The 16,099-nt window shown below is 39.1% G+C and overlaps 1 protein-coding gene across 10 annotated transcripts in view; it reads left to right on the top strand.

The window, feature by feature from the left end:
- The window catches only part of FHOD3 (formin homology 2 domain containing 3), a 385,259-nt gene that overhangs the window by 158,880 nt on the left and 210,280 nt on the right, over positions 1-16,099 (top strand). For all 10 annotated transcript variants that reach the window (XM_051812625.1, XM_051812624.1, XM_051812622.1 and 7 more), the window contains one exon: positions 14,123-14,190. In XM_051812625.1, coding sequence (XP_051668585.1) covers positions 14,123-14,190 — 68 coding nt within the window. The remainder of the gene's footprint in view (positions 1-14,122; positions 14,191-16,099) is intronic.

Genomic DNA, 16,099 nt, shown 5'->3' with positions numbered 1-16,099 from the left:
CCTGAGACTCACTCTCCCGGGATACTTCTGATTCCTAATGTGAGAAAGGGTAGGGACTTATTTGCCCTGAGGTCTGCACTAACCCACCTGTGCTGTCAAGTGAAAGTGTGATGATGTAGTTCATCGTGGTTTTTTATATAGTTCTTCAAGGGAGAAAAAGCTAGCATATGAGACAACCAAACCATGCAGCAAACAGTTATGGATTTCTTAGGAACAGTGAATGGATCTTGAATTCCTGCAGCCCATATGACACTTTTTGAACTACATTGATTTGGAATCTAGAAAGCCTAGGTAGAAGGTAGGATCTGGTCCTTCTAATGTTCTTGCAAGTCTTAGCTGTTAGCTTGCTTCTAGTTTTGTGGTTACAGATTTGTGTCAGTATGATTAATGGGCAATGCAAAGTATGCAAAAAAAATACCGAAGAAAAGAACAATGAAAGATCTTCCTTCTGCAAGAGACAAGAAGTAAAAAGGCAGTGCTCGTGCTTACTAATCACAGAAAGCAGAACAGCTTTTACTTTCCAGTTGCAGCATCTGATTGCAAACTACATTGACTTAGTGTGCATGATGTTGATACTTAAATGAATTTATTAATCCGTGGATTTTATGTTACCGTGTTTTCCTATGGCTGGGATTTGTTGGATTAAGTAGCTGAATGTGTGTAACCTGTGTGCCGTGTACGGGCATTTTGCACACAGAAACACTTTGCATAGTAATTGGCAGTATTTATGTTACAAATAGCAATTCAATGAATGTGTCAGTTAAGCTTTTCTTATCACATAGATCTTCCTAAAAAGAAACTATTGCATTTAAATGTGTAGAGTATATATATCATATATACATATCTATAAACATACGTAATATGTATAACTAATGTGTGTATATATTATGTGTATTAATATGTATAGTGTATGTGTGTATATAGTTGATATTCTTCTGATCAATAAGATAAGTAGATAGCAAGAGCTTTTTACAGCTAGTGACTGAGTTAATAGCAAACAGAGAAAGATTTAGTGTAGCTGAATGCTTTTGTGTGGCTTTGGTCAAATTACTTAGAGGTGAAAATAATCAGTTTTTTAATTAAACAAGAGGGCTGATACATGCTGGAAAACCTCCATCGTCTGTCAGATGTTTTACAACTGTGATGAATGAATTTGGATAAATAATGCAAATGTGTTAAACAAGTTCAGGCCAAGTGCCCTATGGTATGGTAAACAGAAATTGTGCTTGAGGAATGTTTGAAAATATAAATGTGTGGTAGGGTGGTGTGGTTTGAGCACCATCAGGATAGCCTTTCCTTTTACCCTGGAAACTTGCAAACTTGTCTGGAAGCTCCCCTGACCCAGGACAGAATGGAGCCATATGGAAAGGAGCCCGATAGCTTGAGCGACTTTTCATTTAAATTATTTGTTATAAAACTGTTGAGATGTGTAGAGGTTGAGGGGGAAATTTAAGCAGGAAATCATGCTAAGTGAGGCTGGGCTTGCTCGAGGGTCTGTCTCTGTCGACAGCAAGAGATGTGAAGAGCTGGTGCCCCAGTGGGCAATGCACCACTGCTTGGAGAGGCATTGGCCAGCTTTTGTTTCCGAAAGGAAAATGTGTTGCCAAAGCAGTGGGTGGATTTATGTACAAGCTTCTCTCCGGCTGCTAATGCATTTATGTGAATTCACTGATTCCCAAATGCAACTCAAAGAAGCATCCAGCACAGCGGTTTTTAGTTGTTCTGTTAATTGATGGGGGTGAAATGATTGTTCCGATATTTGCTTTGTATTTTCTCGTGAGATCCAACCATACTGTTGTGGAGCCTACAGGTATCACACATCTTGTTCCTGGAAAATCAGGGATGTTTTTCACCTGTGAAAATGGGGGAGAATTTCCAAAAGTGAAGTTTTCACACGATTAACATGGTCTTTTATCAGTAATTTCCTGATTTTAATATATGTAGCTTTGGATACTTCCCTTCGTCCTAATTGTGGTTCTTGGAAAGTGGAGAAGTATCCTACTTTTGCCTCATTTTTATATGGATGTGAAATACCTGAGTACTTTCACTGTTAAATCTTTGTACATGCCTGTACATCAGACTACTAAAGACAGCATGAAGGTGTGTCTCCTCTGCTGGAGAAGCCTTTATATTCCCAACAGTCTGAGTAGTAACAAAAAATAGTAACTGAAGGACAAAATTGCACTGGAGCACGGGACAGCAGCTGCAGTGCTCTCTTGCAGGGCTGTTGTGTGCGGTATGTGAAGCTTGAGGCTGTTGGCTACCCTGTGGTGTTACCTTCCCTCCTAGTGTGTTAAGCTTATCACAGTGCCTGTGCCACGTTCTTGGGATGCCTGTTCTTGTCCCTCTTGCTGTGAGACATGGGGCAGCAGATGGAGCAGCGATATGCCAGCCACCTGCACTGCCTTGTGTGCCAGTGTGACCCAAGAGATGGCAAGGCGCGGGGTGCAGCCGCCGTAGAAATGCTGGGAGGTGAGTTGTCCAGCAGACAGTGGGGATCTCCAAGCCTCCCCAGGCTACTGCAGGAGGACTGGCCATGTGCTTGATCTGGCATCTGCATCGAGATTCATGCATTGGCATGAATTTAGATCTTCGTGATTCTTTTCCAGTTTATTCGTGGGGTTTGCCTTTCTTTTCAGTTGCCAAAATGGTGTATATTTCATGTGTCCCAGCAATTTCAGAATGATGTGAAACTTGCTGACCCTGAATTACTTTGACATCTGCTAAAAGTATTGGTGCTGCAGTGTTTCCTTCTGCACATCTGATATTTCTTCATTCTCCCTCTGTTACAAATCCATCTCTCTTAACTTAATTTCTGTTAATTTAACTATTTCCTTCAAATATCCTAAAGAAGCATCCTTCCAAGAACCCTAAAATACATCAAGACACATGGAAAGAGTCAATTTAAGTTATTAGAACAAAGCTGGTTAACTAGCCTATTGTTTTTGACTGAGATCACGTCTGTTAGGAACTATGAGACTCTTACTTAAGGGATTGTTCTTTGCTGTGTGACTAATACTAAACCAAAACCAAATCTTTGTCTATTGAAATGCTCTTTCTTCTTTTTACTCAAAATCAGTAAAGCCTTAGTTGAATTGCTGTGTCTGACTTTGCACATTTAAAGATGTGAATTGATTAGAGGAGGTATACAAAAACAAGAAGGTGTAGGAAAGATTAGCTACAAATAAAGTTTATAGCATAAGGAAGAGGCTATTATATGGAGACATTGAAAGAATTTTCAGACTGGGGAGGTCTAAATATTGAATTTAAATTTAAAAAAAATGTTTTAGAAATCAATATTATTATCAATAAATGTAATGAAAAATGGAAATAAATTTGCTGGAGATGCTGTGGCATTTTCATCGGAATTCTTTGCTTATTATGTTTTTTAATAAGTTTTGGGGTAAAAAATCCTATAGGTGAAGCTCTGGTGGATTCAGGTGTTACATTTAGAAGCTTCCCAGAAGGAATCTTCATGATTGTGTGGCTGATGCTTCTGAGTGAAGTAAATACTAATCGTTAATATTGACAGTGTGTCTCAGTCACAGGCACATCTAATGTACGTGAGGATTTTGTGGTGGATTCTTGGTCTTGGCCACTTCAAATGGTCAAAAAAACCCCCAACATTGAATTGGAACCAGCTGTGCCCAGCAACATGGCTGTGAGATGGGAAGTCTCACATGCACGTAGGCAGTGCAGGCTATTTACAGATGCACACACCATTGCAAAAACTAGTAGCAGTCTTAGGAGAAGCAGCTTTATCAGGTTTTCACCATCAGCTGCTGCTGCTCTTTTGCCTGTTGCTTGCTATCTGATGAGTGGTTCATACTTGCTGTCCAAATTTTTGAACAAACTGATGTGCTTGAATGCATGCAGTTAATTATGAGGCTGCTTCCTCTGAGGCCCAAGGGCTAGTTAAATCCTGATGCACTCCTGAGACTGGATCTGGGATCACTGGAACAACCTAGTCTTAAAGATGTATTTTGGCATGTCTTATGCAACAGAAAAACTTGGTATGAACTTTAAGCTCAGGAGCTCATTCACCTTCTTGGCACAAACCTGTGATGTCTTTGCACTCAGACATTTTGCCGTTTGCCAAGCTGTCAGCACAGGTAAGGCATCCATAATTCTAGAGATAGTGGATGTGTGCCTAAATTTTTTGTCTTTTTTGTTGATAGGTTGCTATAATTTGCTTGTTGCTCTTTGTTTACTAATACTGATTAAAAATGCAGGGCAGCATTTGACACTATTTAAAATAGAATAAAACCAGAAAACTCAAATCATGACTAGTGTGTTGTTATTAAGTATTTTTAATCCAGGAGGCACTGATGTGCTTGTTCAAGTACAAGCACACAGGTCAGCAATTCAGAGGCCTATTTGTAAACTGAAACAAAACTTAAATATTGGCCTCAACATACTTTTAAAAATTAAGCTTTAGCCTCAGATTGGCTACAGTAATCTCTAAAGAAGCAGTAAGTTCTTCTATATTATTTTATTTTCTAGGAATTTTCCCCAGCCCCATTCTCTTGCATTATGTAACTTATATTTTAGTGTAACAACTACTTGCCTACTGTATTACTCTCTAGGGAACAATTTTGCGTCAGTAGGGGGATGAACAACATGACCTCTCAAGTCTTTTCCATCACCAATTGCTCTAATATGGTGATGTAATATTTGACCTTGTAACGCAGCCTTTTCCCTTCTGTAACCCTTTGACTTTTACGGAAGAGCAGTCACTGCATTTTTTAGACATGCAGAAGTGCCCTCCTTTGAAGTTATCAACCCGAAGTACTGTTTCCTGCACTTCAGAACTGAAGAGCATATTAGTGCCTTTTGCATTCAAGTGGAGAGGACCTGTATAAATAAATCATTGAAGGGAAGTATGCTATGGTGCTTGTTCCATAGCTGGAATGAGTAGGCTGAAGAGGCAGAGGCTCTTGATTTTGATAGTATGTTGGAAAGATTGTAACTTTTGAATGTCTTTTTAGTGTTGCTTTTTATTTCAAGAAAGGAAGGAAGACTGAGCTGATTGAGCAATTTGTTCTAGATCTGTACTGTCTGCATGGACCTACACAGTGTACCGACTTCACTGCTGTTGTTTCCAGCAGCAGCCTTTCCCCATGTGTTCAAAGTTATCAGTAGGCATCAGATTCAATGGGAAATGGGGAATTCTGTATTCTAGCTTGCAAAATCAGAAAGGATACATAAGAGAAGCAGTTTGGAAATGGAAATAAAAGCTATGGTGATAACCAAATGAGAAGTGGATTCAAAGATGCCTTGCTGTTCCAGATTGTTTATAGTTTTCAGCTTATAGAGGGCAGGAAATGCTTTTTGTGGCATTGGCCTGGCAATAATCTCCCCAGCCTGACTATGAAAGCCAATTCTAAAAAAGATCTTTTTCCAATGAACTCCCCTTGCATTTTCTTTATCTCTCCAGATATAACTAATTTTAAAAGCCTGGGGGTTTTAATAATTGAAATTCTTGAGATATTCAAGTTTCTTGAGATATTCAAGTTTCTTGAGGTTGTTGCTGTTGTTTTCTGTACAGTTAAATGATTCCTTGTTGACTCTGAGTTTTAATGTCCCAGTCTGATTTTTGCTTCATAATTTAGGTAAAATCTGCTGTTGTGCTCTCCTACTGTTGGGCTTTTTTATTGCTTATGTCTTTTTTTCCACAGTAGCAGTAAAAGACAACTGACAGAGGTTTCTACAGTAGAGAATTGGGAAAACAGTGGTGAACAGAGATATAAAACTAAGGGGAAAAGTACTAGCCCTTTTTGTCACGCAACTTCACACTACTCTCAGCCCACATCACCTTATTTGTCCTTTTTTTTTTTTTTTTTGCTTATGAGTAAGCAGGGCCTTAATATGCTAAATAATTTAGAAATAGAAACAGTGAAAGAAGTTTTGACACCATCAGTTTTTAAGATCTTAACATAATGCAGAGCAACATACAGAGAACACCATCTTCCATAGCCGTAAGCCCCAGGATCCAGCAGATGAAGACTAAGGTTTCCTTTTGCACTTAACTATATAAACACTTGCTTTAGCATAAATCATTGGCATTTGTTTGCCATAGTGTGTGCAGATAGTATGACAAATGTTCTTCCTAGTTCCACGTGCATATGGATGGGTCTACAGGAGCAAAAGGATAGTAATTTAGAGCTTTGTGAAGGGGAAACTCTGGCTAATGGTTTATCCATGACATGTGGTTTGCTTGCAGCCAAACATTATGAACAGAAGTTCGGTACAAATAGTTGAGATCAGTATAGTCCCGTTCGGCTGCCAGAAGGGATGTACTGGTTTTGGCTGGTTAATTTTCTCCATTGTAGCTAGTTTGGAACTGTATTTTGGATTTGTGCTGGAAACAGTGTTGATAATTCAGCGATGTGTTTGTTGTTGCTGAGCAGCACTTGCACAGAGTCAAAGTCTTTTCTGCTTCTCCTACCAGCCCACCAGTGAGGAGTCTGGGAGTGCAGGGGTGCACGAGATCTGACCCCAACTGATCAAGGGACATTCCATATCATATGATGTTATGCTCAGCATATAAAGTTGGGTAAAGAAGGAGAAAGGGGGGAACATTTGGAATGATAGTATTTGTCTTCCTTCCCAAATAACCGTTATGCATGATGGAGCCCTGCTTTCCTGGAAGTGGCTGAACACCTGCCTGCCCATGGGAAGTGGTGAATGAATTCCTTGTTTTGTTTCGCTTGTGTGGATAGCTTTTGCTTTTACTATTAATCTGTCTTTATCTTAACCGAGGAGTTTTCTCACTTTTACTCTTTCGATTCTCTCCCTCATCCCGCTTGTGGGGGAGTGAGCGAGTGGCCGCAGGGGACTTGGTTGCCAGCTGGGGTTGAGCCACGACAGTGCAGTATGATAAAGACTGGAAATTCCCTTCTACCAACTATGCACATAAAAACCTTCTTCTTTTAAATCTCACTGAATTTCTTATATGTTGCTGTAGCTGGTATTGAACCTCCAGCATTGGCTAAAACCTGGAATCAAGGACAGGGGAGCCTCCAGGACATTCAGGAATGATGTGTTCAGAAAGGAAAGAACTTACCCCAAAAGGATGATTTCTCTCTCTGTTTTACACAGATTATTTGTTTTTTCACTCTGTCTTTCCATGCTTCTGAAGAATTAAGTTTAGTTCTCTGTAGCTGATTGTTTAAGCATTACTTTCTTTAAGCACTATTGTTTTCATATTAATGGCACTCCAGACCTTCATCTCTCCTGCTGTCTGTTCTTGCTCTTACTGACTTCCCTCTGCTCTTCTGTACTTCTCTTTGAATTGTTTCTCTTTTGTTGCATGTCTCTGATTCCTCATCCTCAGGGTCATCATCTTTCTGCTTGGTCCTTTGGACTTTTCTTACATGTTACTCATTTTCCCGCAAATGATTGAATCTCATTTCATATCTCTTGGAAACATAGGAGCAAGAATTAGGGAGGACACTTGCACCTGGAGGAGGGGATACTTTTTTCAGTGAACTTAAATGTATAATCATTCTTGTGCTGACAGTTTTGTTAATTCCCTTGTGATAGAAGTTAAGACGTTTGACATTTAAAAAAAGTTTAGCTCCAATACATCTTCCTAAAGCAGGGTTTTTTCCCTGTGTACTCTCCCTGTGGAAATCCAGGGACTGTTTCTGCCGGGTACTTCTTGCAGCAGCAGGAATGCCGATTTCTGCTCTCAAAGAGGCAGGAAAATCCCTACGTGAGAGTGTACAAAATTGCTCTGAAGTGCTGGCTCTGTAGGGCATTTTTCATTCCCAGGGGAGATCCTGCCCTGGAGTTCTACCTGCTTGTCTGTCCAAACCCACAGGCTCCCTGAAGTTTGCAGGTGTCTCTTTGCACTCTGTGCTTTGAGCTTCTGCCAGCATGGCTTTAGGGGATGGGATAGGAAAGGGTGTCCAATGCTATTTTGTTTTTCTCTCCTCCCACTCCCCACCTGCGGGTCCTTTACAGAGAAAGGGAATAAGGATGCAGGCTTGAAGCTGAGCTCTTCTCATATGCGGGCGTAATAGGATCCTTCCCCAACAAAGGATTCCCCTCTCCCAGTGGGGGCAAAGGCTCGCTGAGGGGACCTACTGTCCGAGATAATTAGCTAAGCAGCTGCTGTGTGTCTGAATGAAAAGGAGAGGAGGGAGGTTTTATCTCTGATGGGGAGCGGGGGGCAGCATTCCTTGGAGGCAGCCTGCACATTCCTCCAAAGCAGTCGGTGCTGACAGTGACGTGGACTCAGCTTCCTGAAATTTGTACGCAGCCACTTGCTTCGCCTAAGGTCCTTTATTGTGGGAAAACTCCTTTCCTGCACTAAGTGCTAATCATTTATCCCTGAATCAGTGGAAGAATATCTACCTTGCGTTCATATGTGACATTGCACTAATTAATGCCTAACTATTTATACAGAGAAATAAGATCAGATTCTGAGGAAAAAAGGAAATTTGCAATATACAGAATGAAGTAATCTCAGCAGAAGCAGCAACTGTCTTAATGCAGTAGTGGGCAATGTGCCTGTGTGGATGGAAAGGAATGAATCCTTTCTCCATCCATTTTCTGGGGGGTCTAGGGAGAAAAGTAGAGTGCCTTGTCTGGCCAACACATTTATGACTAACTTTCATGGACAAAAGCAAAACTAAGAAAAGAGCCTATTCTTGGCACAGGACCAGATCTATCTTAGAGAACTGCTTTAGTTTGTTTGACATACAGTGAAAGACTGGCACACTACGTTAATTAGTTTTATATACAGTTTTTTTATAGTTCTGCAGCACTATATGTACTCATGGACCTACTCGAGTAAAGTCTACCAGACTGCTTCCTGATGCCTGTTCACAGGATTGGACCCATATGCCTGACTTCTTGCTGTGCTGCTCAGACTTCTCCCTAGTTTTATAGTTGTATACATTCATTCAGATAAAATAACACACTTTAAAATTGGAATAGTGCAATAATAAATTTAGAAGTGTGGCACTTGGCATTCACAGAAAGAGGTTTTTTATCATTATAAACGTTTTTCTTTATTCTTTCAAGTTTTTTTTCCCATCAGTGCTGCTGGAAAGGTAGGCAGTTCATTAAATTCTGACAACCTATTACTTTTAGCACTAATACTTTTTCCTAGTGAGCACTTAAAATAATGTTTTATTCATTGTTGCAGGGAGAGTAATTAAGTTTTTAGTTTCTAATTATTGAGTAGTTTGCGAGTGGCTATTGAAAGCCAGAGAATATTTCTACTTCTGTCCCGTGCAAGGTAGAAATGAATGGCAGGAAATGTTTCAAATGTCGTTTAGGTAGATATGCACCAGGTATCCTGCTAATGTAATCAAATGTGGAGTTAATCTCTCTTTTATGTTTTTGTAAGGAAAGGAGCTTCATCTTGAAATTATAGTTTAAAGAAAAGAGGCATGGATGGGAGACATGGAGGTCATTCAGGCAGCAGCAAGTGAAGCAGAGCAACTCCCATTTGTGCTTAGCCAGATGTTCACGAGCCTTTGCCAACAGCTCAAAAGGCTGATGCTATATAAATTACTATATCCCAGGGACTAATTCAATGGGTGTGATGGAAGAGGAAGGGAGGAGGATGGTACTCTGTCGGTCAGAGGTCAGGTGTAACATGTGAGACTGAACCAAGCAATATTCAGCCAGTTCTGCTTCTTCTTTTATTGTGGAATGAAAACATTCGTTTTTTTCCCAGAGAAGGAAGAAGAAAAGTCAGTATTTTAATTAAGAATATAAGGACCAATTATTATTTTCTTTTAAAAATCCCTTTTCCCATGCAGTCAAAAGAGTTGAATACAGTGAAATTTGAGCCTTTGACAGTCATCTTTGAAAATATACAATCCCTTTTGAAAGCTGCTAGTGGTCCGATAAAAGATCTTTAAAGACTGTTTTCTGAAAAGATACAGATTGCAAACCAAACTGGCTTCCCTCCACTGCTGCATTTGCACCAAATTCACCTATAGAAATCTATTTTCACTTAACCTGAGTTATTTTTCATGTAAGTAAAAGCAAAAAAAATACAGAGTTGTAAATAACATTTTTCTTTTAGAGCGTGAAGCCTTCTCTCAACAAAAGTTCTGCCCTTGCAAAAAATAGGCACTTGTAGGTTGCTACCTCTCACACATGTCTGTCTCTATCACAAACCCAGTTATTTTGATGCCCTGTCTCTAGAAAGAGGTGCTTAGCTAAGGGAATCTCTTTGTCTTTCAAGGATATACAGCTACCCACTATGATGTGGACGATAATTTAACAAATATGACTCTTGTTTTTTGCAAAAAGGTAAATAAAACTCAGGCCCTGGTTTTCTACCCCTTTCAAAAGAGTTGACTGATTTTGAATGTTTGAGATTTGTAGTGCTGATGCTTTTTAATTTCCTGGGCTGTCCTACAGTCTGCAGATTAAAAGCAGGGTTTCAGGGATAATAAAGTACCAACTCAGCATCCCAAACAGTACTGGTCAATCAGTGGGAAGCCCGTGGAGGAGAGTGCAGTTTTCTTTCATAAAATAAAGAAATAAGCAGTGCCCTCTAGTGTTAATTAATGCCAGAGGGAACCACCAGGAGAATTTTCTGTCATCTTGGTATATGCAATGAAACCTATTTCACGGCTGCAGATGCAGTTCTTTATTTCTTTAAGAAAAATAGTATAAAATGACTGCGAATGTCCTGCTTATCAGGACATAACTGTAAGAAACACCATCATTAATAGGTGTTATAGTCAGATATCACTAACTCCCTCATCTACAAACTCCCTGACCTGTTTTATCTTCTCTAATCTTGAAGTATATGAATGTAGTATGTCTCCAGACTGTACCTAACCTAGGGGAGGACAGGAAAGATGTTTTACCAAAGGTTTCACAGAGAGGTGTAGCAGCACGTTTTCCTGCTTGAAGTTCAGAGATTTGGTTTCTGGCATAAAGCAGTCCTGGTGTACATATTCAAGCTTATCTACACCTTATAACAAAGCAGTGAGCACATGGGTCTTTTGGACTGTCCTTGGAGCACCTCATGATAGTAGCAGGTTGGACTCCTGTTTCAAAGCTGTAGACATCATTTGTTTCTGTTTAAGACAACTCTACCAGGGATGCACCATGGGAATTAGTCACCTCTATGCTTTAGTACGGAAGGTTATTTCTCAGTTTGTTTAAGAGGGCAACACTTTAAACTGCTCATGTAAAACAACAAACATTAGAAAGCATTTGCTATCTGGTGTCAGAATTGTCTACAGTGTAAAAACATCATAAGCAAATGTACCTTTTCCTCTCTATTTTTTTTAAAATCTGATTTTTTACCACAGAAAAGAGTTCAGAAGTGCTTTTTGCCTTTCAGTTTCTTCTGATGCATTTTCACAGGCTCAGTTGCAGTCTGGTTCTTTTGGGATAAACCTGAAGTTCTGTGGTATTGAAGTTGTCGTTGACAAATGGGAATTCTGTAAGGTCTTGAGAGCACCTTAGCAAGTGTCCCTGAGCTGTAAATCTGTTGTATGCATTTACTGTTTCCTGAAAAACATCACACACAGTAAAACTACAGACTTTTATAAGGGGATCCGTGCAGTACCTTGGCTTACACAGGCTTTCCTGCCCTGGGTGAGGTTCGTCTTGGATGAATGTAGCACAATGTAAGCATGACTCCATCCCACTTTCCTCCTTGGGTTATGCTCCATGAATGTTTCTGGTGGCTGCTGGACTTACATAGACAGTATATTGCCCATGTGTAAGAATAAAAGGTGAATCTGAGCTGATTCAACAGGATTAGCTCTGCATGAGGAGGGACCAGTGAATGTCTTTGGTAATAGATGTCAGATTTGAGATGACTTGCCTGGACTGCCACTCCTCAGAGGGGTTTTCAACCCAGCTCAAGCATTTGTGATATGTGCTGCTGTCTTTTTGTCATGACTGCTGTCAAACTTGATACTTCCAGTAGTTATTGATTCTTAGCTCTAATGACAGACCCCCTTTTTAGCTGCAGTCAATAACTTCTCCTCTTTGCTATGGACAAGCAGGGAGAGCATTGTTTGTGCTGATTGCCAAGGATGATGTTATGCTCTGTGAAAAGACCAAGGAGAAAAATGTTCAGCATTGTTCCTCTGAGATGTACCAAAACTCTTCACGCACCAATGAAAGCGACCAGTGTTATGGTATCATAACAATAGTTTGTTAGGACTTTACCCCAGGCTGAGATGATGATTCCTGTTAAAGACCAAGACCAACAGATGGCATTTGTTAGGACATTGATATTTATGTACAAAGTTGCCAGCACTTTAAGAAATGGTGCCTCTCTTAATTAAGATGATAATGCACTGCCTTGTTTGGAGACATTCTGCTCATAATGATGCTGGTGAATTATGAATAGAGGAAAATTAGTAATAACAAATGCCAGATGGAGGTATCTTTCAAAAAGGAATATTTTGTGTAATAATGGCATGTAAAGTTGACGGACCGGGTCTTAGAAGATCTTTATTATTCTTTAGGCTTTCCTGACAAAATTACTCTTTATCCTGCCAAAAAATGTAGTTTCACATGCCAGTGTGTTTTTAAGTGAGAGTAATTAAAGTGTGCCTCTAAGTTTATGGCTTGAAGTGAAGTCTATTCCTCCAATGTTTTGTCAGGACTCTATAAAAGTGCAAGAAAGGAGACAACTTACAACAACAATAGTTTTGCCAATTCTACACGTTCTGCCTTTGAAATCAGAGGCAATTAGGGATGAACAAAACTATTTTCAAAGTTAAAAAAAAATCAGGTTTTCTGAAATTTTACTTTGCATTTTTCCTTTAGTTGAAGATGACTGTTGAGAATAAGAAATGTTTTTCTAAAAATAAAACCCACCTTCTTTGATTGAAGTAAAAAATGATTACTGAGTTTTAAATGCATTGAATACTCAAATTCTAGGCCTTTTTTGCAGCTTCCTGAGAAAGAGAAATAAAATTTAATTTTGTTTGGTAGTGTAAAGTAGTAATTAAAACAGAAATAGACAAGGGAAAGTAAGAAATAAAATGTTGGAGTTTAGCAGTTAAGTTTCTCACAAGAATATTTTCACTCCATGAACATTCCAGCTTTTATCTCAGGACCTGCTGGCCTCTGTTTGTTGCAGAGACGGTCCTCGCATGATGATCTGTGTATAAGGCAAAGTGTGTCATGTGAGGTGACTATGAAAATTTGATTTTCCTTTGTAATTATCCTCAGATTGCATTAGAGTAATAAAATTCAATTTAGGGCTGTAGAAGTGTTGCATAAAGTCTCTTTCTATCAGATATGTGAAGCGTAATAGACTAGGAAGATTTGAAGAACACACCTTCTACTCCATCTCTGCATAGTCACAAATCGCTTCCAAATTTGCAAGAATAAACTTGAGATGCACAGTCCAAGATTTCTTCCAAAGGCACAAACATTGCATCAGGGTTCAGAAACACAGCAGAGGAGTTGCTTTTGTCTTCTTTCAATTATTTATGTGAGTATGCATTAGGAGGGGAATAAATGAAGTAATATATTTCAGTATTGGATGATGAAAAGAAGGCTTCTACTTCATTTAGAAAAAGATCAAGATCAGTTTTCATGAGAATAAAACACTGTTTTGAATTATGCTTAGAACAGACTGTCCGACTATTTCTGGTATTAACGTTCATTGCTATTGTAGAAAGGATTTAACAATAGAAAGATGAGAACATGAGAAAAGAATGTCTAGAGGGAAGGCAGTCAAGGATGGGATTCAGTGGCTCTAGCTTTGATAACAAAAGCAAAGAGTGCTCTCAGCTGAGTTTTTTTGAGATTAATCTGGTACTTTCAATAAGCCCTAAATTTATCTTAATGTAGAAAGAGCAGTATTTCTAAGCGTTTTCAAAAACTCCTGAGAGAATTGTTTCTCACTAATCTCGTTGAAGCTATTGTGAATTTACCTGGGAGATGCTATCTGAAGTTATGGAAAACTAAACCCTGGTTTACATGCACATTTTAAACTAATAAGTCCTGTATATATATTTTTAAAAAAACTAATTTCTAATTTCTTTAAGAGCAGTCTTCCTAATGGAAAATGGGTGCTATGACTCTTTTGAAAGCTGTACTACATTTTTGCGATGTTGTCAGTTTTGTTTATGCTGAACTTCTTTCTGTTGTCTTTTTCTTTTCCCAGAAAAACTTTACAATTCCAATGGACGGGAACTGAGACGGGCACTTTTTTCCTTGAAACAAATATTTCAGGTGAGCAAATAATGGCTATCTATTCTGGGATTTGAACATGAATTTAATTTCTTTTTTTTAAATATTGGGAATAACTTCTTGTTTCTGGCAAAAGAGACTTTTAAGACTTCATTTGTAATGTGCACTTAGCCAATTGCTTCTTAGGACTTTTTCTTTTTATGGTCTACAAACCTTCCCCTGCTCCTTCAGTCTGTCAGAAGGCAGAACCAGGTGTCCCATAATGGCACAGTGAGTTGCTGAAACCTGCCAGGAAAGGAGAAAAGAAAATTGAAACTCTTAGCTAGAATCTTAGACTGCTTATTAGACAGTGGCATAGTTCTGTATTGGGAAGACTGGAAGGGGAATGTTGGCCTTATAATGGACAAAGTCTAGGTTTAAGTCACATCAAAAACTAAAAAGGGATGTGGGAGACATGCGACAAATCTGTTGAGAAACCAGTAGGTACTGGGAGATCTCTGAAGGTGTTTGAATTTAGATTGAGTTTAGAGAAAAAGATTTATTGACTAGTGAGAAAGATACTTCATAGAGCAGAGGAGGACATGGTAGTGACTGATCATTTTGATGAAAGGCATGGATTTGAATATGAGTGTTCCTTATGGTGGAGACTTGAAATCAGGAGGATTTTGGGTCCCATGGGGAAGTAGACAATGTGATAGACAGGTGATGTGGATGATAAGAAATGTAATTGAATTAAAAGCTTGGATTTCATATTGGTTTTACTGGATAAGAAGAACTCGGGAATGCTTCAGGGCTGGAAGGAAACTTGTTGGAGAGAACAGGTCAGGAGAAGTGAAAAAAAAACATCTGTGAGAATTAGAGCATGCTGCCAATGTGATTCTAAAATGGAATTCAGTATGACACATTCCATTTCCATCAGTAAATATTAGTGAAATCAATAAGAAGAGCACTTCTCCCCCTTTACTAATGGATCCAAATGGAGGACAACAACCTCTAATCCTTTTTTAGCTACAGGAGGTAGGTAGAAGGATTTCAGCCTCTGGGTTTATCATTTTTTGCTTTGTTTTACATAGACATTTATTCTAAGAATAACATTTTAAAAATCTGCAAGACTACAGAATTGCAAATTTTCTAAACACACAATGCTTTTTATAGGTTTCAATGTTAGGCAGTTAGAATTTAGCAAATGCCAGATTTAAGATTTTCTGAACAACAGGAGTGAATGGGGAAAGACAGACCATTTAATGTAAAATTTTGGTAGTTGAAGATGCCTTCTGGGTCAGAAAAATGTCCCTGAATTTTGAAATTTTTGGATGAAGGAGGAGTTCCAGTTTCAAAACAGTTTGGTCATCTCATCACTGCAAATTGAGAAAGCCATTGTCTCTTCAAGGCATTCCAAGGGAGAGACTGTTTGAGAGTCACAAGGATGCAAGCTGGGTTTCCCTGTGAGCTTGCCAAGCAGGTGGACTGTGTGCTCAGAGGAAATCAGGCAGGTTTCCAAGAGTCTTCTCTAGTTTCTTCTCTTTTTGTTCAACTCAGCTGTTTCTGGGTAGTATTTGTATTTCTCTGATTTTATGTATTCCACTGGTTAATCTGGGCACTCACATGTATTTAGAAATAAGTGCTAAGCCTTTCTTTCCACCCATCCTGCATCTCCCATGCCCTCCCATCCTGAGTTCTTCCAGTTTGGGTATTCATAAATGTTCTCTTCCATTTAGGTTATTTGAAGTCGAGTAGGTATTTCTGAGCACATAGTGCTCAGTACTTTCAGTGAACACAGCAACAAGATTTCTCTCTTCCAGCAGATCAGCTGGAAGTGATGCACACAACTCATATCTACGTATGAATTTAGTTTTTAAGTGAAACTTGCGTGACAGTTTCAAAGCATAATTTTCCTTGAGGAATTCAACTTGCCTGCTTTCTAATGTATGTGGTATGGAAAGGAATTTGG

The sequence above is a fragment of the Manacus candei genome, unplaced genomic scaffold, assembly GCF_025592945.1.
Source record: "Manacus candei isolate 608988 ecotype Guabito, Panama unplaced genomic scaffold, ASM2559294v1 h1tg000088l, whole genome shotgun sequence".
In the NCBI taxonomy this organism is placed as follows: domain Eukaryota; kingdom Metazoa; phylum Chordata; class Aves; order Passeriformes; family Pipridae; genus Manacus; species Manacus candei.
This window is presented reverse-complemented; position numbering and strand designations above follow the sequence as displayed.